Source organism: Neophocaena asiaeorientalis, unplaced genomic scaffold (assembly GCF_003031525.2).
Source record: "Neophocaena asiaeorientalis asiaeorientalis breed wild unplaced genomic scaffold, Neophocaena_asiaeorientalis_V1.1 scaffold22, whole genome shotgun sequence".
Classification (NCBI taxonomy): Eukaryota; Metazoa; Chordata; class Mammalia; order Artiodactyla; family Phocoenidae; genus Neophocaena; species Neophocaena asiaeorientalis.
The window spans coordinates 930,956-955,845 of record NW_020174422.1 but is presented as its reverse complement, the minus strand read 5'-3'; the positions used below and the strand labels follow the sequence as shown (position 1 = coordinate 955,845).

General features: G+C 48.4%; 1 protein-coding gene across 4 annotated transcripts in view; it reads left to right on the top strand.

The window, feature by feature from the left end:
* MYLK (myosin light chain kinase) overlaps positions 1–24,890 on the top strand; it is a 265,262-nt gene that overhangs the window by 70,652 nt on the left and 169,720 nt on the right. For all 4 annotated transcript variants that reach the window (XM_024756503.1, XM_024756505.1, XM_024756502.1 and 1 more), the window contains 2 exons: positions 11,385–11,559; positions 17,633–17,800. In XM_024756503.1, coding sequence (XP_024612271.1) covers positions 17,636–17,800 — 165 coding nt within the window. In that variant the 5' untranslated portion in view covers positions 11,385–11,559; positions 17,633–17,635. The remainder of the gene's footprint in view (positions 1–11,384; positions 11,560–17,632; positions 17,801–24,890) is intronic.

Below are 24,890 nucleotides of genomic sequence, written 5' to 3'. Positions count from 1 at the left end.
AATAGTGGTGAGGGTGGGCAACCTTGTCTTGTTCCTGATCTTAGAAGAAATGGTTTCAGTTTTTCACCATTGAGAACGATGTTGGCTGTGGGTTTATCACATATGGCCTTTATTTTGTTGACGTAGGTTCCCTCTATGCCTACTTTCTGGAGAGTTTTTTTCATGAATGGGTGTTGAATTTTGTCAAAAGCTTTTTCTGCATCGATTGAGATCATCGTATGCTTTTCATCCTTCAATTTGTTAATATGGTGTATCACATTGATTGATGTGTGTATATTGAAGAATCCTTGCATTCCTGGGATAAACCCCACTTAATCAAGGTGTATGATCCTTTTAATGTGCTGTTGGATTCTGTTTGCTAATATTTTGTTGAGGATTTTCTCCTTCATCACTTTCAGTATGTCCTGCCACTCCCTTCTGGCTTGTAGGGTTTCTGCTGAGAGATCAGCTGTTAACCTTATGGGGATTCCCTTGTGTGTTATTTGTTGTTTTTCCCTTGCTGCTTTTAATATGCTTTCTTTGTATTTAATTTTTGACAGTTTGATTAATATGTGTCTTGGCGTGTTTCTCCTTGGATTTATCCTGTATGGGACTCTCTGTGCTTCCTGGACTTGATTAACTATTTCCTTTCCCATATTAGGGAAGTTTTCAACTATAATCTCTTCAAATATTTTCTCAGTCCCTTTCTTTTTCTTTTTCTCTTCTGGGACCCCTATAATTCGAATGTTGGTGCATTTAATGTTGTCCCAGAGGTCTCTGAGACTGTCCTCAATTTTTTTCATTCTTTTTTCTTTAATCTGCTCTGCAGTAGTTATTTCCACTATTTTATCTTCATGTCATTTATCTGTTCTTCCTCAGTTATTCTGCTATTGATTCCTTCTAGAGAATTTTTAATTTCATTTATTGTGTTGTTCATCATTGTTCACTCTTTAGTTCTTCTAGGTCCTTGTGAAATGTTTCTTGTATTTTCTCCATTCTATTTCCAAGATTTTGGATCATCTTTACTGTCATTACTGTGAATTCTTTTTCAGGTTGACTGCCTATTTCCTCTTCATTTGTTAGGTCTGGTGGGTTTTTATCTTGCTCCTTCATCTGCTGTGTGTTTTTCTGTCTTCTCATTTTGCTTATCTTACTGTGTTTGGGGTCTCCGTTTTGCAAGCTGCAGGTTCGTAGTTCCCATTGTTTTTGGTGTCTGTTCCCAGTGGCTAAAGTTGGTTCAGTGGTTGTGTAGGCTTCCTGATGGAGGGGACTAGTGCCTGTGTTCTGGTGGATGAGGCTGGATCTTGTCTTTCTGGTGGGCAGGTCCACGTCTGGTGGTGTGTTTGGGGGTGTCTGTGGACTTATTATGATTTTAGGCAGGCTCTCTGCTAATGGTTGGGGTTGTGTTCCTGTCTTGTTGTTTGGCATGGGGCATCTAGCACTGGAGCTTGCTGGCCGTTGGGTGGAGCTTTTTCTTAGCATTGAGACAAAGATCTCTGGGAGAGCTCTTGCCAATTGATATTATGTGGGGCCGGGAGGTCTCCAGTGGTCCCGTGTGCTAATCTCGGCTCTCCCACCTCAGAGCCTAAGGCCTGACACCAAGCTGGAACACCAAGACCCTGTCTGTCCCACGGCTCAGAAAAAAAGAAAGAAAAAATATATATTAAAAACAAAATTTTTTATATTATTAAAATAATAATAATAAAAAAGAGAGCAACCAAACCAATAAAATCCACCAATGATAACAAGCACTAAAAACTAAACTAAGAGAAACATAAAAATCAGAAACAAATCAGTCATAGACAGCAAACCCCAAATCTACAGTTGCTCCCAAAGTCCACCACCTCAATTTGGGGGTGATTCGTTCATTGCCTATTCAGGCATTCCACAGATGTAGGGTACCTCAAGTGGACTGTGGGGATTTAATCCACTGCTCCTGAGGCTGCACGGAGAGATTTCCCTTTCTCTTCTTTGTTCCCATAGCTCCTGGGATTCAGCTTTGGTTTTGGCCCCACCTTTGCATTTAGGTTGCCCTCAGGCACCTGTTCCCGGCCCAGACTGGAGGGGGTTAAAGCCACGGCTGATTAGGGCTCTCTTGTTCACTCAGACTTGGGGGAGGGAGGGGAACGCTAGTCGTAATTGGAATGAGGGGTGAGCCCGCAGCGGCAGGGGCCGGTGTGATGTTACAACAGCCTGAGGTGCCCTGTGTGTTCTCCCGGGAAAGTTGTCCCTGGATCACAGGACCCTGACAGTGCAGGGCTTCACAGGTTCCCAGTGGGGTGTGTTGGGGACGGGGTGTGGATAGTGATCTGTGCTTGCACACAGGCTTCTTGGTGGCTGCAGCAACATCGTTAGTGTTTTATGCCTGTCTCGGGGGTCTGAGCTGATAGTCGTGGCTTGTGCCCGTCTCTGGAGCTCACTTAGGCGGTGCTCTGCCTTCTGTGGGCACACAGGGAAGGAATCCCCTCTCCTCGCACACCCCGAAACAATGGTCTCTTGCCTCTTAGGCAGGTCCAGACTTTTTCCCCCCGACTCCCTCCCGGCTAGCTGTGGCACACTAGCCCCCTCAGGCTATGTTCACACGGCCAACCCCAGTCCTTTCCCTGGGGTCTGACCTCTGAAGCCTGAGCCTCAGCTCCCAGCCCCCACCCATCCCAGCTGGTGGGTGAGCAGACAAGCCTCTCAGGCTGGTGAGTGCTGGTCAGTACTGATCCTCTGTGCAGGAATCTCTCCGCTCTGCCCTCCGCATCCCTGTTGCTGTGCTCTCCTCTGTGGCTCCGAGGCTTCCCTCCGGCCCACCCCCCCGTCTCCGCCAGTGAAGGGGCTTCCTAGTGTATGGAAACTTTTCCTCCTTCACAGCTCCATCCCCGAAGTGCAGGTCCTGCCCCTACTTTTTGTCTCTGTTTTTTCGTTTTTCTTTTGCCAGGTACAATTTTTTGCCAGAAAAATCCCCACCCAGGTACGTGGGGATTTTCTTGCCTTTTGGGAAGTCTGAGGTCTTCTGCCAGCATTCAGTAGGTGTTCTGTAGGGGTTGTTCCACATGTAGATGTATTTTTGGTTTGTTTGTTTTGTTTTGTGGTACGAGGGTCTCTCACTGTTGTGGCCTCTCCCGTTGCGGAGCACAGGCTCCGGACACGCAGGCTCAGTGGCCATGGCTTACGGGCCCCGCTGCTCCGCAGCATGTGGGATCTTCCCGGACCGGGGCACGAACCCGTGTCCCCTGCATTGGCAGGCGGACTCTCAACCACTGCGCCACCAGGGAAGCCCATGCAGATGTATTTTTGATGTATTTGTGGGAAGTAATGTGATCTCCATGTCTTACTCTGCCACCATCTTGAAGGTCCCCCCAGTGGCATCATTTCTAAGGTCCCTTCCAGCCCTGACATTTCGGGTTCCCAGGGTGAGCAAGTCTCCTCTACAAAGGGCCTGAGGTTGGTACCCAAGAATCCTAAAGGAACCTCGAGAGACAGGCTCCCCTGTGCCCCTCACCCTAGTGGGGTTGCACAGTGCTAGGTGGGTGCCACCAGCAGAGGAGGGAAGATGATGCAGCCCCTCAAAGTGAAGACTGAAGAAGCCTGAAGGAGGAGCGGGGCTGTGTCTGAGCCTGACTTTCCTCCCTCGGGCTGATAAACCTGGTTGGGTTGGGTTGGGTTGGCATCCCTCCACCACCCCAGGTAAATTCCAGGAAACACTAAGCCATTGTTTCTCATCTAGAGCTGGAGGCTGTACTGGGGACAGGTCCTCATGTCATGGGAGGGCAGGTAAGGGCAAGGGGTGAACTGCCTGTGGAGGGCTTGTCACACTGCCAAAGCATCCTCCTGGCCATTCTAATGCAGCACCCAAGGCCAGGGTCTGGTGTTGTGCCCAGCCAGAGGGAGGAGAACCAAGGGGAGTCTGGAGAAGAGCAGCACACTTTGGGGGAGAACAGAGAGATGTCTGGCCTGTGAATGGGAAGAGAGAGCATCTCTGTGCATGGGGTGAGGCATATCTACTGATGGTGGCGTGAGTCCTACATAGACTTGCTAGAGATTAGCCAGTAAGCATGGTCTCTCCCTCAGGCATGAGGGATTGAAATGAAGTCACCCATTTCTTTGGGACAAATAAAAGGGGCTTTCTCTGGGCAAGGGATTGACTACATTAGTCAAATCTGTACCCATCAGATATCATTCCAATAAAATCTGAGGGAATATCAACACAGTTGTTATACTGGAAATTTCCTCTTGGGCATGGTGTTTATTATGATAAGATTCAACATATCTTGCTGAATCCTTCCCAAGCATGTTACCAAATTGAGCCAGGATTTGGAGTAAGAAGGACTGGATTCTAGTTCTGCTTTATTAGCCATTGACTTTAGGCAAGTCACTTGGTCTTTGAGCCTCAGATTTCCTATCAATAAAATGGGGTTGTAACGTATCTCAATATGTTGTCAAGTTGAAATGAGATCTTGATTGGGAAAGCATTGCATAAATTGTCAGTAGCTCGAAGTTTATTAGAAAGCAAAAGCTTTTGGTAGCATTATCTAAGAATATGCTACCCTCTAGGCCCTCTGCAACCTAGTTTCAATCAATTTAATGACTATATCTCTCAAAACCTCCCTTGACCCATCCCTTTCCCAGGTGAGTTTCCTTGCACTGAGACATGTACCACCATCTTCCCCTGCCCAGCTCAGCTCTCTACTGCAGGGCTCACTTGCTTAGATGACCATGGTTCATTCTCATGAATTCTCGTGCCTTGGAAACTTCAGAGATCCCTGCCCTCCGCTGGTCTTTGAGGATACATAAGTCCACTCTGGGCCCACTTCCTCATCTGTAAAGTGAGGAGGTTGGGCTAGATGATTTAGGTCCCCTACCAACCCTCACATTCTGCGATCCAGCCGTATGCCACTGTTCTAACCAGGAAGCTAGAATTTGGGATGAGAGCAATGCATATTGTCTAGCCAATGACAAGTAACTGAGTAAAAGAAGTCAATGTAAGAGTATGAATTAGTAATCTACTCTCTGTGATAGATGAGGCTATGTTTGAGGCAGTATTTCTTTTTTTTTTTAATTTCTTTCTTTTTTTTTGTCTGCATCGGGTCTTAGTTGCACACGGGGTCTTCATTGAGGTGTGCAGGATCTTTCATTGAGGCATGGGCTTCTCTCTAGTTGTGGTGTGCAGGTTTTCTCTCTCTAGTTGTGGCGCGAGGGCTCCAGAGCACGTGGGCTCTATAGTTTGTGACACATGGGCTCTCTCATTGAGGCACGTGAGCTCAGCAGTTTTGGCGTTCAGGCTTAGTTGTCCTGCGGCATGTGGGATCTTAGTTCCCTGACCAGGGACTGAACCCATGTCTCCTGCATTAGAAGGCAGATTCTTTACCACTGGACCACCAGGGAAGTCCCTGAGGCAATATTTCAATGAACGAGAGCATATAAGTGAAATGTGATATCTCTGATTGGTCCTCCTAGTTGACTGTTACCAGAGAGTCATCATTTGCTAAGTGCTTGCTATGTGCCAGGCATGGCTAGAAATTGCATTGCAGTTCCAGTGTGTTGGGTATGCTGAGTATCTACTTTGTGTTAGATACTTGACCTTCTCTCTAATCTCCACAGAGCCCTACAGAACAGATTTACGGATGGGAAAATTGAGGTTTAGCGAGATTAAGTAAATCACCCATGGTCATCTGGCTACTAAGTGGCAGAAGCAGGTTCAAGTGCAGCATGTCTGACTCCACAGCCTGTGATGGGATGGCTTGCCCAAGTCCACTGGCTGGCATCACCACCAAGCTTACTCGTAGACTGTCAATTTCTTGTTCCTAGTGTCCCAGGAGTGGCGGTTACCACAGCAGTGTTCTTGATTCAGTTCTGGGCTTGACCCTAGAGTAGGAATTGATCATTTCTCTCTGGTTGGGGCAGCCAACCTAAACATTCCAGGGGAAAAACTCACCAGGATTTAGCACCCTCCCTCCTCTGGCACGTTGGCGACACCCGGTCTTGGCTCCCTCCTCATTCCTCTTCTCTGTGCACCTGCCCCCTTGTCTCAATGCCAACCAAGAGTGGGAGAGAAACTAGAAACATTGTTGGCCAGGCCTTTGGCTTCAGCTGGAAGAGGCAGGTTTCGTCTGTGGGAGTAAGTAGAAAACAATTACAAATTCGCATTTCAAATCCCAGAGCCTGTGGGAGTTGGTGAAGCAGGCTGGCTTTCCTCATATTCTCATGCTGTGTCAGGGTTTGCCAAAGAAGGATCCCCACACCTCTCAGTAAGGGAAGCTCGGGGAAGCAAGGATGTGGTGGAGGCAGCTTGGGCCCCAGGAGGTCCAGCAGGAGCTATGGACACCTATGGCTGGAGAGAGTCTTCAAACTCAGCCCTAGTACTTATCAGCATCCACATCTCTGCAGACCCTCCTGTCGACTCAGCCAGTGCCTGAGCCTGTCACGGGGAAAGGCAGGCCTCCCATGGAAGGGTCTTTCTCATTCTCTCTCCTCGCATCAGCCAGGCATTGGTCCAGCCACAGGGCTAGTGTTTTCCCAGGAGACACAGGCCATGGGGTGCTGGCAACTCGCCTAAACTGTGGGGAGAGAAGCTGGGTCCGTGTTCAGTAGCTGGGCCTGGGCGAGCTCCGCTCACAGTTCACTTGCAGCCGTGTCCTTAGAATCCAAGGGCCCTCCCAGCACAGGATCCTCTGGGCCGGTCCCCTCAGATCATCACCACAGGGCCAGCTCCCGGCAGAAAGCTGAGGGGCAGCGTGTGCTTCCAGTGGCTCAGAAAGACGGGATGGGACATGCCTGTCTGGAGCTGGAGAAGCTGCTCAGGGTCCCTCCAGGGAGGGTGTGATGAGCAGAATCATGGACTCCCTTCCTGGGCCTTCTTTTCCGGAGCTTTCCTAGGCTTCACTAAAGACCAGGAGAGGAATGGCCGGGCAGACTCAGGGCACAGAGTGGGGACCCTTCCCTTTTCTCCCTCTCCTCCACTCTCACCCCTCGGACACTACATCCCTAATAGTGTACCCACCACCCCTGCCCACCTGCCACCCCTTCCATGTGCTCCCCCTGCCCAAGACTCCGGTTTCAAAATAAATGACTAAATGTTGGCTAAATGGGAGGGAGGAGAGGAAGAATGAAGTGGTAGAAAGAAAAGGAATATATTCCACTTACTTTATGAGCAAATGACTCTCCCCAGCACCCTGCCCCATTAATTTTGCTGTTAATATTTGCCGCTTTGCTAAGGGAATCACCTTAAGTACTTAGTCCACTCCTGACACTTAATAAGTGCTCACTAAACAGGAACTATTATTGGTTCCTTTTTCTCCTCTTTTTCCTGGGGTTTCCCCTCAGCTCTTTCAGCCCCAGCCCCTCTCTGGACAGACCTCACAGAATCAGCAGCTCAACCTGGGAAAGGCCAGAGGCTGCGAAGCCGGAATGACTGCATTCATGCCCATCCTAGCGCTGGCCCAGGCTTCAGTCTTCATGGCTTGTGCCTGTGTCTCACAAGTGTGCGCCGAGGACCAGATGCGCCTGTCAGCCTGTGAAGCCCTCCGTGGAGGGCCTGGAACAGAAGTCTCTTCTTTCTCCTCTCCTGGTGTCCCAAAGCATCTTGTCTCTGCTGTGGGCTTGGCTCCCCCTGCTGGAACCTTTCCTACCTGCCCAGGTATCCTATGGAGAGCTGGCAACAGTCCTAGAGACACAGGTGAACTAGGGCAGGAAGGTCCAGAGAGGCCCTTCAGGTCAGAGAGAGAACCGGAAATGGGAAGTGGCTTTCTCAAGGTCACACAGTGGCTAGGGTGCAGCCACAGTGGGCACTGGAGCCTCTGACTCTCCTGAGCTACTTAACCGTCAGGTGCTGCCTGCCCATTTTCCTGAGCTGGCCCCCCTGTTGGCCAAGGCTGCTTCTATGCTCTGAGCTTCTGACAGAAATCTTAAAACAGCAATGACAGCAACAACATTAACCATGGCAGCCACCATGGATTGAGCTCTTATTCTGTGCCAGACACACAGGCCGCTTGACCCCAGGTCCCCTGCACTGGCAGAGACTGGGCTGGGCTGTTTTTTATACACATTGCTGACCCTCATAGCAACCCTGCAGGTAGGAGAGTATTAATAGCAGCTCCATTTTACAGATGAGTAAACGAAGACTTTCAGAGGTTGTCACTTTTTCAGGCCACAGTTTCACAGTGGAGAACGCACATCTGACTGCACAGCAGTCTGTTCCCTGCTGAGCGGCATCCTGTTGATGGAAGCCACAAGCACCGTTCCTGCTCCCCGAGTGGATTTCCTGGGCTCCCACGGAACGAGGTGGGGCTGCTCCTGCCTGAGTCCTCACTGTGCTCATCTCACGGGCACATCGGCGTGGCTTAGCAGGATGGAGGGGGAGGCAAGGTATTTGAGAAGGGGATGGTTGAGTAAGCACGCCTGTGACCCCAAACTTACTTCTGCAGGGATGATACTGCTAATAAGCTGAGTGAACTTTAGGATGTTGCTAAGACTGTGATAGGAATGTGCATGCTGTTATTAATTATAATCAGGGTTTCTGGCTCTGATTTCTTTTTGCATGTGACTTTTACTGCAGAAAGCTTCTCTCATCTGGTCTCATTAAATCTCAAATTAAGCAAGAATCCCAACAGTACGAGAGCAGCTCCAGGAGAGCAGGCCTCACTCGTTCACACTGTGTGTTCATTTGGCTGTGTTTTTTTGGGTTTGATCCCCTTTTAAGGAAATTTAAAAATAACTTTCTGCCAAAGATGTGGGCACTCAGGGTAGAGCTGCTGAGTGGACACCCTCCTCCTGCCCGTGGTCTGCTCCTCTGATGACGTGGCCGGGCTGAAGCGGGTAGGTCACCTGCCTGTAGAAGCCCAGCCTTCCTTTCTTTAAAAAATGTATGTGTGTATGTATGTATGTATTTATGGCTGCGTTGGGTCTTTGTTGCTGCGCACGGGCTTTCTCTAGTTGCGGTGAGCAGGGGCTACTCTTCGTTGCGGTGCATGGGCTTCTCATGGCAGTGGCTTCTCTTGTTGCAGAGCACGGGCTCTAGGCGCACGGGGTTCAGTAGTTGTGACATGCGGCTGCTCGACCCCATGTCCCCTGCAATGGCAGGCGAATTCGTAACCACTGCACCACCAGGGAAGTCCGCCCAACCTTCCTTTAATGTGTCTTTCAAGAGGAAAGGCCCAGGACGCCATGGGGAATGAAGGGCTGCCTGTGGGCTCAGGGAAGAACTCAGCTGGGGGTGGGTGGGGTAGGAAGGAGTGGGCTGGCTTTACCTGATATCCCTTAGGAACCCGGAAACCTGGGCCCAAGTCTCTCAAGGATGCCAGCAGGAAACCCAGAGAGTGTACCCAGGGCCGGGTATGATTGCGCTCACCTCACACCCAGGCAGCCTGAGAAGCAAAGAGGGGAAAGGATTCACAAGTTACGTGCCAGCTTTAGAGCCAGGACTGGTACCCATGTGTCTGGAACCAAATGCCTACAGGCCCCAGAGAGGTAGACTGTTTATTGTTGTGACCTGTTCGTCCACTCCTTTCCCTACATCCTCTCTCTAATGTTCACATGTTTGCTCCACAACAAAATTAAGTGATACCATAGTTTGGAAGTGATTCTTTATGCTTTTTTAGCCCAACTTTCAATTTATTCATATATTCCACAAGTATTTGTCGAGAACTTACTGTGTGCTCATCCGTATTCTAGGCATTAGGGATACAGTAGTGAGCGAACCACCCAGGACCTGTGACCTAGTGGAGGGGCTTATGTTCCAGTGGGGGAGACAGATGTTAATCAAATAACCACATGACTGCATGGTGGCCAACTACGATGTATGTGATAGACACACCTTCCATGATTTTGTCCGAATTACTGTCCTTAGTTCTGTCCAATTCAAAATGACTTTCCAGTCTCTGGTGGCTCCCCAGAGACCTCTGTCTAGGAGACCTAGATCTGGAGTCACCTCTGTTACTCAGGGTGAGTAGCATTGTTTTTATGGATTCATTTTTTCCTTTATTATCCATAAAATATTCAAATATCTACCATGTGCAAGGTCTTCCAGAGTCTGTGGTGCATATCCAGTCTTGACCAAGAACTCAGTTGCCTTAAAGGTGTACTCTTCATCAGTATCTGTCTTCACATCTCTCCGGTCCACATATGTTCAACCATTCCCCTTGGAAGAACAGATGGAATCAAATTAGGTATTGATTCACCCTCTCTCCCACCTGCCCCTCAAAGCCTCACACCACTACTCCTATAAAACCACTATTCCCCTTCCACTTGTGTGCTTTACAGAGGACAGAAGAACAGATGGTGATGGGGAGAGCAGGAGATAGGGGAGAGCAGTGGTTCTCAAAGTGGGCCCTGGGGACCCTGGGACTCTTTCATGGGCCCAGGAGGTCTAAATAATTTTTGTAATAAGATGTCATTGCTTTTTTCACTCTCCTTTTCTCTCAGACGGAGTTTTCCAGCAGGTACCAACACCGTGATGCCACAACCAACCGGATGCAGAAGCACATATGAAAATCTAGCTGTCTTCTATTAAGCCAGACATTAAAGAAATTTGCAAAAACAAACAACTCTTCTTACTAAACTTTGTTTTTGGTTTTGTTTCAGAAAATGTATTTTTCTTTTAAAAGTGTTACTTATGTTAACCTAATGGGCTTATTATTGATGTTTTAAATGAACTACTATTTCTTAGTTTTAATACAGTAAAAATTTAATTTAATACAGTAAAATATTGATAGCAGCAATTCACACACAAAAGCTCTTTGGGATCTTCAATAATTTTAGGAGTATGAAGGGACCCTGAGACCAAAATGTTTGAGAACTGCTGAGCTAGTGGCTAAGGGGTCAGCTAGGTGTTAGGAGAAGGCCAGTTACTCAAGAATCAGACATGAGCCAGTAGAAAAGCTTAAATCCACATCATTTCTGATTTGGACATCTGCAGTCTGTCCCAAGGTGTGAGTTGCATAGGATGAGAGATTCCTTTGGAACTATGGAAATACCTTCTGTCCCCTGGAGGAGAAGGACTGGACTGGGCATCACCTTGCTACCATGTTTTAGAAGTATGTGCCAGGGACCACTCCTGAAGCTCTCCAGGGGTCAGGACCCACGCTGCTAGGTCCTGTTCTCAACACCGTGAACACAGTCTGTGGAGCATGGTTCAAATCTCAGCCCAGATTCCTTAAGACAGGAGCACAGGAGTCCCCCATCCATCTGCTTTCTGAGCTTGCTCCCACTCCGGGGATCATAAACAGGGCTTCTTCAGCTCAAGGAGGAGGGAGCTGGGTCTCAGGAGGCAAGGGTCCTACGAGCCCTGGGTGGTAATCCCAGGCCACACATGCCTAGGGATGGGTAGTGTTCCAGGCCAGATGTGGAGTTGGGGGTGTGCCCAGCCCCTCCAAGGACTCAGCTCTCAGCTTGACAGTGTCTTCCCTTTGCTCCACACTCAGATTGGAACCTGCAGCTCTGAACAAGTAAAAACCTGTGAGCTTCCATCCCTGGTTGCCCCGGGACTCCACTCAGAGCCTCTGCAGCTGGCAGCCAGGGGTTTCAAAGGTCACCCCAGCCGGGAGGATTGGAACCACACATCCCTCTGACCGGGTGAAGTTGGCTGCTCCGTGCAAGGCAAGTTGCAACATCTGTGAGCAGTCAGACAAACGCCCCTTAACTTTTCAGTCTGGCACTGGGCTCTGCTACATCTCTGGCTCTCCTTCACTGTCTTCCTTCTCGGACAGACCTTGGACAGGCGTCTCTGCAGTACAGTGGTAAAGCGTGGCCGTCCACGCGTCCCAACTCATGGGAGAGCTGCCCGGGGAAGAGGTCACGGTAAGGCGTGTCCGTTCTCTGGTGTGTGACCCTGCCGCACTGCCTGCTCCGGTGGGTCACAGCAAGTCAGCAGGCACAGCCCACAGCCAAGGAGCAGCTCGTTCCAGGATTAGGAGAGATTAGGGAGTTTGTCAGGATTTGAATACTCTGAAGAGAGAGGATTAAGGTGGGGAGAGGAAGCTGTCATTGCCTGGGGCATTTGCACCCCGGTGGTTTGCTGTGTTTGCTGTGTGCCTGTGGCTCGGGGGGTTCATGGCTGTCGGCCAGGCTTCCAGTGCAGAGCCCACTGGGAGCCCTTCCCTGTAGGGAAGGTATGGTATCTCCAGGATGCCTTACTGCCAGATCAGGTGCTTAAGGACTACGATCATTTAAAATGTATGCACTTTGGGTAGGGAAGGGGGCAGCTGGTTGCTCTAAACTTGTTCTGCTGTGTAACTTGATTCTTGATTTTACACTTTTCTCTGAGGCTTTTTGCCTCAGTCTTTTTGCCCTCTCTCTTGGCCATAGTTGAAAGTGTCCCTTTCTGGGTTCAGGAGACAATTGAAAGTGCTTTTGATCGAATTAAAGTCAAATTAATTTAGTGCTGCTTTGAAGGATTAATAAATTCTGCTACTTGTGAAAACCTTATTTGGAGGTGAGCTTTGGCCCAAGCATTGTGTGGATATGGCGGTGTGTGGCTTCCAGCCCTCAGACCACTGCTCTGCTGATCCCCTCCTCCGTCTTTTTTTCTCTTCTTACTTCTGTCTCTTTACACTAATGATGAAAAATCTGAAAGTGAAATTAAGAAAACACTCCCATTTACCTTCTGTCTCTTATTGATCTGCATTTAACTGGTGCTGAACAAAACCCCCTGGGTAGGTGTATTTGACTCCAGCCACTGAGTACTGCTCTGCCGATAGAGAAATTATTGCAGAAGCCACCCAGGCCCTCTGGTGCTCTCGACTGGAATGTGGTCAAGAGGCTGGATGAGGGGTTAGAAGGGAACAAGGATGGTTTGGTTTGATTTATAATTATTATAATAATTATTATTGGTAGAGCATTCCAGATATGCCAGTAACCATTAATTGGCAGTGTGGACAGAATATGTTTATGTGGCTGATGGCAGTGGGCCGGGTGATGGGCCGAGCAGAGCTGTTTGGTGTGCCTGGCCAGCCTGGGATTGGGCTCTGGTTCTGCCTGTGTGGTGGTTAATAACTGCCCTACCCACCCTCCCCCACCCCTCACAGGGCACTTGCTGTATTGACTTGCCTGTTCTGTTTCTGACCTGAAGCCAGACCTTCCCTCCTGCCCAGGAATGGAAGACTTCTGTCTTCTGTGTGTATGGGGCCGAGCATGTTCCTTTTGATGATAGCATCCAGGGCCTTTGGGAGACCTCAGAAGGTCAAGATCAAGAGGATTTATAGAGAGGATTCTGAGCCCGATGTCACCACTCTTAGTTTCCAGCTCCCCCGAAAGCAGAGTGGAAGCGTCTTGTGTCTTTGAAATCCAGAAGTGAGAGCAGAAGAGGGTGTTACATTCCCCCGCCCCCCTTCCTTTATGCAACTCCCAAGCCTCTGCCTATCGCATCTCCCATTACTGGGGAAGGCAGGAAATGCCTAGTCTGGGTCCGAGGGCCCTCCAGGAAGCCCACAGAATATGGCTACGATCAGAATGCAGTTTGGTTTCCACTTCTTAGCTATGTGACCTTGGACAAATGTAGTTGGTTTTCTGAGCCCTGGTGTCCTCGTTTGTGAAAGGAACATAATCAGAACTGCCTTGCAGGACCAGGAGATTGAGTGAGATTAGGGCTCAGCACGATGTCGGGTGCATGCACCCTGCCCGTTCCATGCTAGGACACACAGGACAGTGCTGCGGAGGCTGTCAAGGGGCCCCAGGCCCTCCTACCCACCTTCTCATGGTCTGCCATATGCTTCCCACTGCTGTTATACAATAATCCCACTCAGATACCCTTGCCCTGAGGATAATCAGGCTGGCCTGGGCTTGCCGTCCTTGGTGAAAAGGGTCTGTCCTGCAGGGTTGGGGAACTTGCTTTCCCTTTGGGAGCTGGTTGATGACCATGTTGACAGCTACCAATTATTGAGTGCCTTTTATGCTGTACTAAGTGTTTTATATATACTGTCATTCAGATCCTCCCCTCATCTTTGTGAGATTGATATTATCATTCTCATTTTATAGAAAAGGAAACCGAGGCCAGGAGAGTTGCAGTACGTTGCCCAGCTAATAGCTGGAAAGTAGCAGTGCCCTGGACTTGCGGCTGGTGACGACCCTCGTGACACCTGCCCTCACTCCACCCCAGCCCTGGCACTGGCAGCCCAGACTGCATTTGTCACCTCACTTCAGTGGCAGTGGAGGAGGGCAGAGGGAACAGTGTCCCCTCTGGGGTATGGTCCTGGGAGGCTCTGCAGGATATAAGAACCCCATGTTATCACACTCACCACACACACACATGTAATTGTTCACTGCTGTATCCCTAGCCCCTAGCTTGCAACATGGTAGATGTTCAATAAATTTATTTATTTTATTTATTTATTTTTTTTGCGGTACCCGGGCCTCTCACTGTTGTGGCCTCCCCTGTTGCGGAGCACAGGCTCTGGACGCGCAGGTTCAGCAACCATGGCTCACGGGCACAGCCGCTCCGCGGCATGTGGGATCTTCCCGGACCGGGGCACGAACCCGTGTCCCCTGCATCGGCAGGCGGACTCTCAACCACTGCGCCACCAGGGAAGCCCCAATAAATATATTTTAATTGAGTGAATGACTACATCCTGATTCTTGCCATTAAAATTATATCCTGATTACCTTGAAATGGTTCTGCAAACACATACACAAACAATGATATAAATATGGCAAAATGTTAACTGTTGAATCTAGGTGATAGGTATTTGAGGTGCTCATTTTATCATTCTTTCTACTTTTCTGTTTGAAATTTTCCATAATGAAACTTATTTTTAGTTTAAAATTTCTATATCATTAAATTCCTATTATTATTTTCCTTGTAAATATACATTCATATAACTGCCTATTCATATAACTTCTACTGTATTTAACCAATTCTCACTGTTGGATATTTAACTGGTTTTTTTTTTTTTTCTATTTCTATTTAACTGGATTATTTTTCTGTTTATTTTCCTGTAAGTAATGTGATTAGCATTCTCATATATAAATTTGGGGCTGTATCTCTGATTCTTTCCCAATAATACATTTCTAAATGTAGGATTACTGGGGAAAGCGATGGACATTTTTTTCAGAATCCTTTTGACAAATTGCTTTCTAGAAATATTGCTTCAGTTTATACTCCTCAGAAGGGTATGAGTACCCAGAGTCTCACCGGTATTGTATGTTATCTTTCTTTTTAAATGTCATTTGGTTAGTTTTTTTAAATAACTTGTCGTTAATTTGCACTCTTGGATTCTGATTGAGGCTAGGCAGCTTCCGTTTGTGTTGTGGTCATTTGTCTATCTTCTGTGAACCGTCCAAGTGATAGCTCTACCCATTATCTGTCAGGCTGTTTTCTTATATATAAAATATCCTAGTCCTTCATTCTTGTTGCAGACATTTTATCCCAGATCATCAAATGCCTTTTAATGTTGTCGTTGGTATGCTGTGTCATACGGAAGATCTCAGTGTTATGTGTGTGTGGTAGCAGCTGTCAGCTTTCTCGCTTATGACCCCAACCTCAGACCCCCTTCCCACCAGCCAACTCTGACTGCTAATAGGAAGCAAGAGGGTCCAGTGGGGGACTTCCCTGGTGGCGTAGTGATTAAGAATCCGCCTGCCAATGCAGGGGACACGGGTTCGAGCCCTGGTCCGGGAAGATCCCACATGCCGAGGAGCAACTAAGCCTGTGCACCACAACTACTGAGCCCACGTGCCACAACTACTGAAGCCCATGTACCTAGAGCCTGTGCTCTGCAACAAGAGCTGCAGTGAGAAGCCCGCACACTGCAACAAAGAGTAGCCCCTGCTCGCTGCAACTAGAGAAAGCCCGCATGCAGCAACAAAGACCCAGCGCAGCCAAAAATAAATAAATTAATTAATTAAAAAAAAAAAAGAGGGTCCAGTGGTTAAGAATAGGAGCTTTGATGCCAGACACCTGGGATCAAATGCCAGTTCTGCCCCCTACTAAATACTCTGACCCTGGGCAAATGACTGAATCTCAGTGAGCCTCGGTTTCTAATCCATAAAATGGGGATGATGAGATCATCTGTCTCATAGTGTTGATGTGAGGAGCAATTGAGCTGTTATTTGTAAAGTGTTTAGAATAGTTCCTGGTATATAGTAAGTGCTACATAAATTTGGTTTTTATTGTTACTTACTACAGTGAACCTGTGAGTCTTAGCATTTGGAAAGGATTTTGTTTGCAAAGCTAATACCTCATCAGTGAAAGAGAAAGCTGGCTTTGTCAAGCAGGGGATGTGCCCTGTTACAAACAAACCTAGGTCTTTGTTACTTTAACTTGTAACCTCCATTTTAGTTTTGTTAGATGTTATTAAATTTAAACAAACTAATTACATGCCTAGATTATCACTGTTCATTTCTGTCAGCTCACCCCACTTGGCATGGAACATAGGCTTGTGACTGACGGTCCCAAGAAAATGAACAGAAAAATAAAAACTGGAAATACTCTTCCTCTTCAGTTTAGCAGACGTTTGTTGCAGGGCTGTGATAGGCCAGGTACCGTGGATTCCATGCTGAGTAGGATGTGGTCCCCAAGCTGGAACCGTCCCAGCCTGGTGAGGCTCCTACCTGGACTTGAAATCTGGAGCAGGGATACTTGGGACATATTCCAGGGGGTGGCAACGGGTGTCCAGTGACCTTGGCTAGGTTCTGACAACCTGGCTTCTCTCGATTGCTGCCTGTTTTCCCAGCCTGGTTCTCCAGCCTTTCCTGTGGACTTTGATAGCTTCCCTACTCCCTGTCTTTCCAACAGATCCCTTCTCCATTTATGAGAGCCAGAGTCCATTTCTGTAATTTGCAACCAGGAACTGATTCATACCTGTTACTAATTCCACTTCTAGAATTAATCCTAAGGAAATCCCTTCGTTCCAATCAACCTGCCAGCCCCCATAGACATCTTGTCTAGTCCCAACGGGGCCCTGGACCAGGAGTCAGGAGCCTGAGGTTTACTTGCCAGTGATGCCATCATTTTGCTTTGTCTCTTTGAGTGAGTGACTTACCTTCTCTGGGCCTCAGTTATAAATGGAGGAGTGAGCCTGGATAACCTTAAAATGCTCCCTTCTCTGACGTTCTATGGCTTTTGAAGCTTTTTCACACTCTGGTCCCCAGAAGTGGCTAGGGTCCTCCCTAGCCTTGCTTCCTTCCCTGCTTTCAACCCCGCACTCTCACCTCACCTCACCTTACCCGGGATCCTTGCCGTATTAACCCTAAACTCTTTTCTTTCTTGGACAGTGGATCCCATTTTTCTTTAGCCCAAGAGCCCTCACAGTTCAGGCAAAAGCAGCTTTTACTTTCACCTTGAGTGCCTAACACAGATATAGATTCTGAAGGTTGAGTGACTTAAGTATGACTTCAGATATCCATTGTAAAATCGCCGAGAAACATCTGATTTCTCTGTTCCTGCTCTAGCTGCCCCCTTCCTGGAAGTTCTCCACGGGGTTTTGGGGAGACCAGGATGTGGCCCTGGGAGCTGGTGTCTGGGGCAGACTGGGCTTCACCCCTGCAGCTTTGCGTGTAGGGAACACAGGGACTCTCATTCCCAGAGAGGAGCTCCAGGCGGCCCCTGACCCAGTGGGGCTCCCTGTAAAGCCCACGACGCTGCGGCCCCAACCAGCACCCTGGGCACGTCGGCCGCCTGCAGGGAGGACGGGCTGTGCTTTGTCTCGTCTGACCTGATCTATCTTCCTGTTTGCAGGCCATGGGGGATGTGAAGCTGGCTGCCTCGACACACGTTTCCAAAACCTCCCTCACTGTGGATCCCTCGAGAGTCGTCTCCATGCCCCTGACCGAGGCCCCTGCTTTCATTTTGCCCCCTCGGAACCTCTGCATCAAAGAAGGGGCCACCGCCAAGTTTGAAGGGAGGGTAAGGAGTGAGGCTGGGTGGGCGGCTTGCAGGGGATGTGGAGCAGGGTGGTTGCTTCTGCTCCAGCCTTCTCCTCGGCAGGCTGACCTGCCAGAAAGCCTGCTTTCCTTCTGGACTCACAAGTAAAGTGGATATACGCCCTCTGGCCCTATTTCTTTTGTTTATGGTTGACTTTGGGCCGTGCTGGAGAATTTGGGGGTGGGGAGGGACGCCGATGTTTTGCTATTAATGCAAGTCGTGTTTTGGGTTCGTGCACCTGATTCTAGGAGAAGAAGAGGGGGGCTGGTGGCAGGAAGTCTCAAATCTGACAATTGACAACTAACTCTCACTTTTCTCTCACTTCCTACCTGGAAGGAGTGTTTGGTTAACTCACCCTCTCGTGTATCCACATGGTACATCCAGAGCAGTGGGGTGGGAGCTAGGACCCCTTATCTCAGTTCTGTCACCTTTTGCTAATGGGTACTGGTCTCTTGCCCTTACTGGGCCTCCATTTCTTCCTCTGCAAGCAGGCAATGATAATTCCTCGTCCATCTTGTACTAGAAAGGAGAAGAGGAAGATGGGAAAAATAGCTGTAAGAATATCGAGGTTATGCCCCACTGGAGAGACTTTTAGTAAGCTGCTGGCTCAGGCCGCCAGGGAGTCAGATCATCAGCTTGATGCAGAGATGCACATGGAAGTCAGGGGTTTGCAAGTAATATTTGTCCTGGATTAAACACGGACGATCTCCCCCAGGAAATGCTTTAGCAGCTAGAAGGCTTTGATCCGAGCAGAAGACAGCTGAGGTGATGAGGTGATGAGGTTGTGCTATGAGTCTACAAGTTAAGAGCAGGGACCTGAAAGCTTGTGGAATGAAGGAGTCAAGAGCATCACTCTTCCCGGATGACACTGGGCCTTGCCTCTGTTTAAGTGGCACGTTTGGCTGCGTGGTCCTCTGGAGTGTATTCAGGGGCTATGTGCTCTGTACAGGCCTGTGTAGTTAACTGTTTGCTGGTGGATCTGACGTACCTTGTCATATGTTTTACTTGAAGAAGGGGAATGTTGGTGATGCTGCTGAGGGGTCTGTTTCTTCTCTCTGGGCTCTACCAGGATGAGGGCTTTTTTCTGTTGCCCTGACTGTGGTCCCTCCATCCCCACATCCCCACCGCTGGCAGGAAAGAAGCAACGGGAAGAGTCCCTGGGGATTTAGAAATGGGAGTGAAGTACTGATGTACACGACAACATGGATGAACACTGAAAACATGCTAAATGAAAGAAGCCAGACACAGCAGGCCACCTATATTGAATGACTGCACGTATCTGAAATGTCCAGAACAGGCAAAAGTATAGCGACTAACAGTAGATGAGTGTGGTTGAGGGCTAGCGGGGAGGAGTGGGGAGTGACCGCTGAGCGGTGCAGCATTCATTTTGGGGATGATGACTGTTCTGAAATTAGGTAGTGGTGGTGGTTGCACAACTTCGTGAATATGTTATAAAACACTGGACTTACACTTAAAAAATTCAAAGTGAACTTGTGAAAAATGGCTTAGCAAAACTGATCCACACTCACCCTCCTGCCCTATTGCTTGTCAGAGATGAACTCCTCCCTCAAATTCAGAGAGTAAGAGGTGACTTAGCTTCTACAGATGAAGAGGCCTTGCTTCCTTTGCTGACTTTGGAGGTCATGAAGGAGCGGAACCTTTGGGCTGTTTGCCCTGGAACCTTTGTAGAATGAACACTGGCCCAGGAGTCCACACACTGGAGATCTCTGTTGCTCAGTTATCCTCTAGTTGGCAGGTCAGACCTTCTCTGGACCTCAGTTTCCTTATCTGAGAAGAAATAACTAATTGTTTCTATATTTTCTGGCCTGCAGGGATGTAAAAAGAAAGTGAGTTGAAGAAGAAAATGGTCAAAGCAGTTCATAAAGTCAAGAAGTATAGTAATAACAGTATTTTTTTTAAGGAGGTGACATTCATATACCTAAATTTAACTGTCTTAAACAATTCAATGGCATTTCATGCATTCACAATGCTGACTGCAGTATTCTTAAAGTAGAGCATTCTGTATGTGAACATTTTATTTTACTTATATTGAGGAAATAGTTGACTTTGTATATTACATGTGGGCTATAGGTCAAAGGGGATGTGTTCCTTAGAGGTCAGCCTTCGGAGCTCTGTTACCACTCACCAGCTTCCTGGAATTAACCCAGAACAGCACCTTGAGAGCATGCTGGTGTATAGTGGACACAGAAGAAAGACAATTCCAGAAAGGTGTTAGGTGGAATGTCTGGCTCCATCTCAGAACTTGCAGAGAGAAACACAGAGGGAGGGGGCTGTCTTAGAAAGCGCTCTGTAAGCTAGCATGCTGTGAGTGTGTATTATCACTGAAGCAAAGGAACACCTTGCATCGGGGAAGGGCCATGCCAAGCGACTCCAGAATGAGGAATTTTTGTTTGGATACAGAGATGTAGATGAGTAGCGGGTGTTCCTGGCCTGGCCCCCTCAGAGAAGGGAAGGGTAGGGTGATGGTGACCTGCGTGACACGAGCTTAGAGCAGGAGTTTCTAGTTTTAAAAGACCGAGCGCCAAACGGTCATCCCCTGATCACAGCCAGGGGTTCTCTGCCTCTAGGGCATGTTAACCTGCTCTGCTGTGGCCACTTGACCTGTCCTGCAGCTGACCCCTCTGTCCAGGCCCTGGGACACACCCTGTTCTAGAGGCTCATTCTGCACCAGCCAGTCCTGGTGTCAGTTTCACAGCGACCTCAGAACCTCAGCTCTCCAGTCACTGGGCTCTTGCAGAATCTCTTACAACTGAGCGACTTTTAAAATAAGCCTTCAAGCTACTTCTTAGGCCCAGGCTGGCACCCATCGCAGCCAGCAGGAACCCTTCTCTTCCTTGCAGCAGCCCTCAGGGCCTCTGTCTGCTTTCCTCTCCCCCCACACCCCTCTAAAAAGTTGCCACTACCAGCTCAAGCCCTAAAGCCTGGGTGTGGAGGGTACTAGGATGTCCCAGCTTCTTCTTCAGAGGGCACGGGATCCTCCCATAACTGTAGAAACACAATGAACCGCACAGATGTGAGGAAGTTATAAAGGTTTTTTCCTACTGCCTTCTGAAGCTGGTAATCAGAAATTGGTTCAACATTGTGTTTTCTGGTTTTATTCCTGAAAGAGGTAAAAACTGTTGCCCACCCCCCCTCTCTTTATCCTATTTTTAGGCCAAAGACTTAATGAACCCCTTCCTCCCCGCCTTCCTCTTTTCTAGCGAAAAGACTTGGTGACCCTAAGACAGGACCACAGGTGCCCCTTGTGGTTCTTGTCTTTTTCTGAGAAGCTCCAAACTGAGATGTTCAGCATTGTGGGTCTCAGTCCGTCACATCCTTTAGGGTTTTTCCACTTTGTGGCAGATACTTTGGACCAACGTGTAACCCACGACAAACCCTCTTTGCCCTTCCCTTTTCCATTCTAGAGGTCATTGCGAAGTTTTCCTTTGCAGCTAAGAGTTGCTCAGTGACACATTTGGCCGAAGTCAGCTAGTGTATTCCTAGGAAAGCATTTGCTTTTCTGATTAAAACAAAACAAGGGCTTCCCTAGTGGCACAGTGGTTGAGAGTCCGCCTGCTGATGCAGGGGACACGGGTTCGTGCCCCGGTCTGGGAAGATCTCACATGCCGCTGAGCGACTGGGTCCATGAGCCATGGCCGCTGAGCCTGCGCGTCCGGAGCCTGTGCTCCGCAACGGGAGAGGCCACAACAGTGAGAGGCCCGCGTACCGCAAAAAAAGAAACAAACCAAAAGTCACTGGTTCTCTCATATTCCACCCCTCCCCTGCTTCCTGCCTTGAATGCAGATTTGATGGCTGGTGCTCAGGCAGCCATGTTAAAACCATGAGGGAACAAGCCAGAATACAAAGGATTGGTTGGGGTGGGCATAGGGGGTTGGGGGCGGGTACAGCTGTGGAGGGAGCATAAAGACCAGCAGCTAAGAGACAGAAGTCCTAAGGCTTAGAGAGTTTCCTAGATAGGATCTTTGGCTGTGGTTATTCACACAGGAAGTTTTATAGAAAGTGTTCCTAACTGATAAACAACACCTAATGAGATGCATGTGGAGATATCATCTCTTTAAATGATGGGAATAACAGGGGAAAAGACATAACACAGAGAAGGACTAAAAAACCCTTTCAGACCTTTACCAAATCTACCAACAGTGAGGGGAGTGCTTGAGTTGAATGTGGCCATGCAGTTAAAGCATTCTAGAGGAATTTGTTCCTCCCTGGCTGTGGCCATCTGGCTTGAACCAACAGGGTCTAGGGTCTATGAGAGAGAGTCAACCATATGGCGCTAAGTGGTGATTTAATGTCATTACAGAAAACTACTATTTGATCAGGGTCTACTGATTAGGGCAAAGCTACCTACCCTGCCCCACCTTTTTTTTTTTTTCCTCTGCCAGCTTAAGGAGATTATAGTTACCAGAACTCATACAACTCTGGATCTATGTCTCATCAGTACCACCTTTAGACCCAGGCAACCTGAGCCCACATTCTAGAAACCCCTGTTCCTTCATCTGGCTGCACCCTTGCCCAAGAGCAGGGGATCTCTCTGCTCAAGGGATATAACCAGTGGAGCCACACCATCTGCCATGTTCTGAGCACCCAGGACCCTGGAATTCTCTACCAAGGGGCCCTGAGCCCACTTCTAAGGCCTGGGTGGGCCTACTCCCATGAGAAGACTTACCTAGGCCTGAGTGAGATGGTCAAGGGGCAGCTGTTTGCTTGGGGGGATAAGAAGGTAGATGGAACTCAGATGTGGGGATCTGTTGTCCGCCCACGGGTATAGCAGGACCCTGACAGCATAGGATGGACTGTGCCATTGCCTCGTGAGTGTTGCCGGGCCCAGGGTGCTGGGGGCCTCCACGGACAGATAGCAGAGGCCCGCACATGTCAAGGGCTGACTGAAATGCCTCCAGCTGCTCTGTTGCCCCCGAGGGCGGCTGACGGGCTGCTTCCCCCAACATGGAGTCAAGTGTGAAAGGAGCAAGATGGTAGGAAAAATACTAAAATTACTGGAGATTTCCTCCCTTCTGCCCTGGAATTCATTCTTATCAGAAAAAGCAAGCATAGTGATAGGCCCTGGCTGTGCTGTGAATGAAACGAGCTGATACTTCAGTGCCTCTTGAAGTACAACCCAAATGAGGTTTCAGTCCAGACTGAGGGGCTCAGCGTTCACTGAAGGGGGCTTCACAACAACGGGCTAGCCTGGCCTCATTAAGACATGTTTATGTTTAAGGCGTGGAAGGTGGAGGAACGGAACAAGGAAGGCCTGACCCATGAAAGCGAGAATAACTCAATTTCCACTTTAACCAACATTGGTATCCTTCCCCCACTAACTGCCCAGTTCGCTTCTATCTCAGAAGCGCTCAACCACTTAGAGAAGTTTGAAGGAAGCATCTGGTCTGCTTTCTGCCCTCAGAAGTCTTGTTTTTGGCCATGACTTGTGGGATCTTAGTCCCCACTGCCCCCAACGAGGGATCGAACCCGGGCCCCGGCAGTGAAAGTGCCGAGTCCCAGCCACTGGACCATCAGGGAATTCTCTGTCCTCAGAAGTCTTAATGATGTGGTTCTTGAGAATAAACGTGTACCTATAAAACAGTATAAAACAGTAGGATATGACAGTATAATTAGATGCTTGAAATAGTTCAATTAAATAGTTTGTACTATAGGAATTTAGAGGAGATTAAGACGAGGTTTGCAGTGGCTTGAAAATTGGTTTCTTGCTTCCTGACTTCTGTCCTTCCAGTTGGTCCTTCCGACAATGCAGGTCTGACTATGTCACCTGCCTACCTCAGTCCTCGAACCTGGGATGAGGTTCCTCAGCGCTGCCCACAAGGCCCTTCCAATCAGCTCCAAGCTCTCCAGCCCTGACCCCTCTTCCTCCCTTGATCCCTATGGCTCACTCCAGCCCCGCTCACCCACACAACGGTACTTTGTTCTGGTATCACCTTTGCGGAGAAAGGGTAAACAAGGAAAGCATTTTATCTTCCCTATCGATTGGGAGTGGGGGCAGAGTGTGAGAGGCCTACTGGCGCCAGGCATATGGTCTTCGTCATTTTGTCCTCATGGTAAAGTAGCTTTATACCCATTTTTAAAAGTTAAAAAAAATTTTAATACAATTTTTAAAGGTTATACTCCATTTACAGTTATTGCAAAATATTGGCTGTAGTCCCCATGTTGTTCAATACATCCTTAAACCTATCTTACAGCCAGTAGTTTGTACCTCCCACGCCCCACCCCTGCAGTGCCCCTCCCCGCCCTCCCCGCTGGTAGCCACTAGTTTGTTCCCTGTGTCTGTGAGTCTGCTTCTTGTTTTATATTCACTAGTTTGTTGTATTTTTTAGATTCTACATATAAGGGATATCATGCCGTGTTTGTCTTTCTCTGTCTGACTTATTTCACTTAGCATAATGCCCTCATATCCCCATTTTTTATAGAGGAAGAACCCAGGGGCTCAGAGTAATTACAAACCTTGCCAAGATTATGTCAGAAAGTGAAGGAGGCAGTACTTTAGCGTCCACATCTTGTGTTCCTTACACTATTGATGTCGTCCCTTTTACAGGTCTCATCTGGTTCCTTGAACTCAGTAACTGTTTCTTATTCATCTTTGTGTCCCAGGAGTAGCACAATGCCTGCCACATGATGGGTGCTCTGTAAGTGTTTGGTTCCCTTGAGAACCAGGTTGGTAGGGTCTGACTCGAGACCTCCTGGCAGTCAAGCCCATAGGGCTTTGGTCCCATGCTTCTTAGGGTCTTGTCTCCCCTTCCCCCATCCTACTCCCTGCTCCCTTCTTTACCTGAGGCCATGCCTTTAACAAGAATGCCCTTCCTTCTCCCACTGCATCTTAGCCAGCATCAAGGTCCTATTTAAACCCTACCTCCTTCAGGCTACTTTCCTTAAGTATGTCTTCTCTTTAAAGCATTTTAGTAGAGGACAGAGGAGCCATGGTAATAGGATGTGGAAGATTCCCAATAATCACATAAAATCATTCATGAGTAATAACCGCAGGAAAGAGTTGACTACTTTGGCCTTTTAAAAACGTATTATTCATTAATTATCTCTGTGCCTA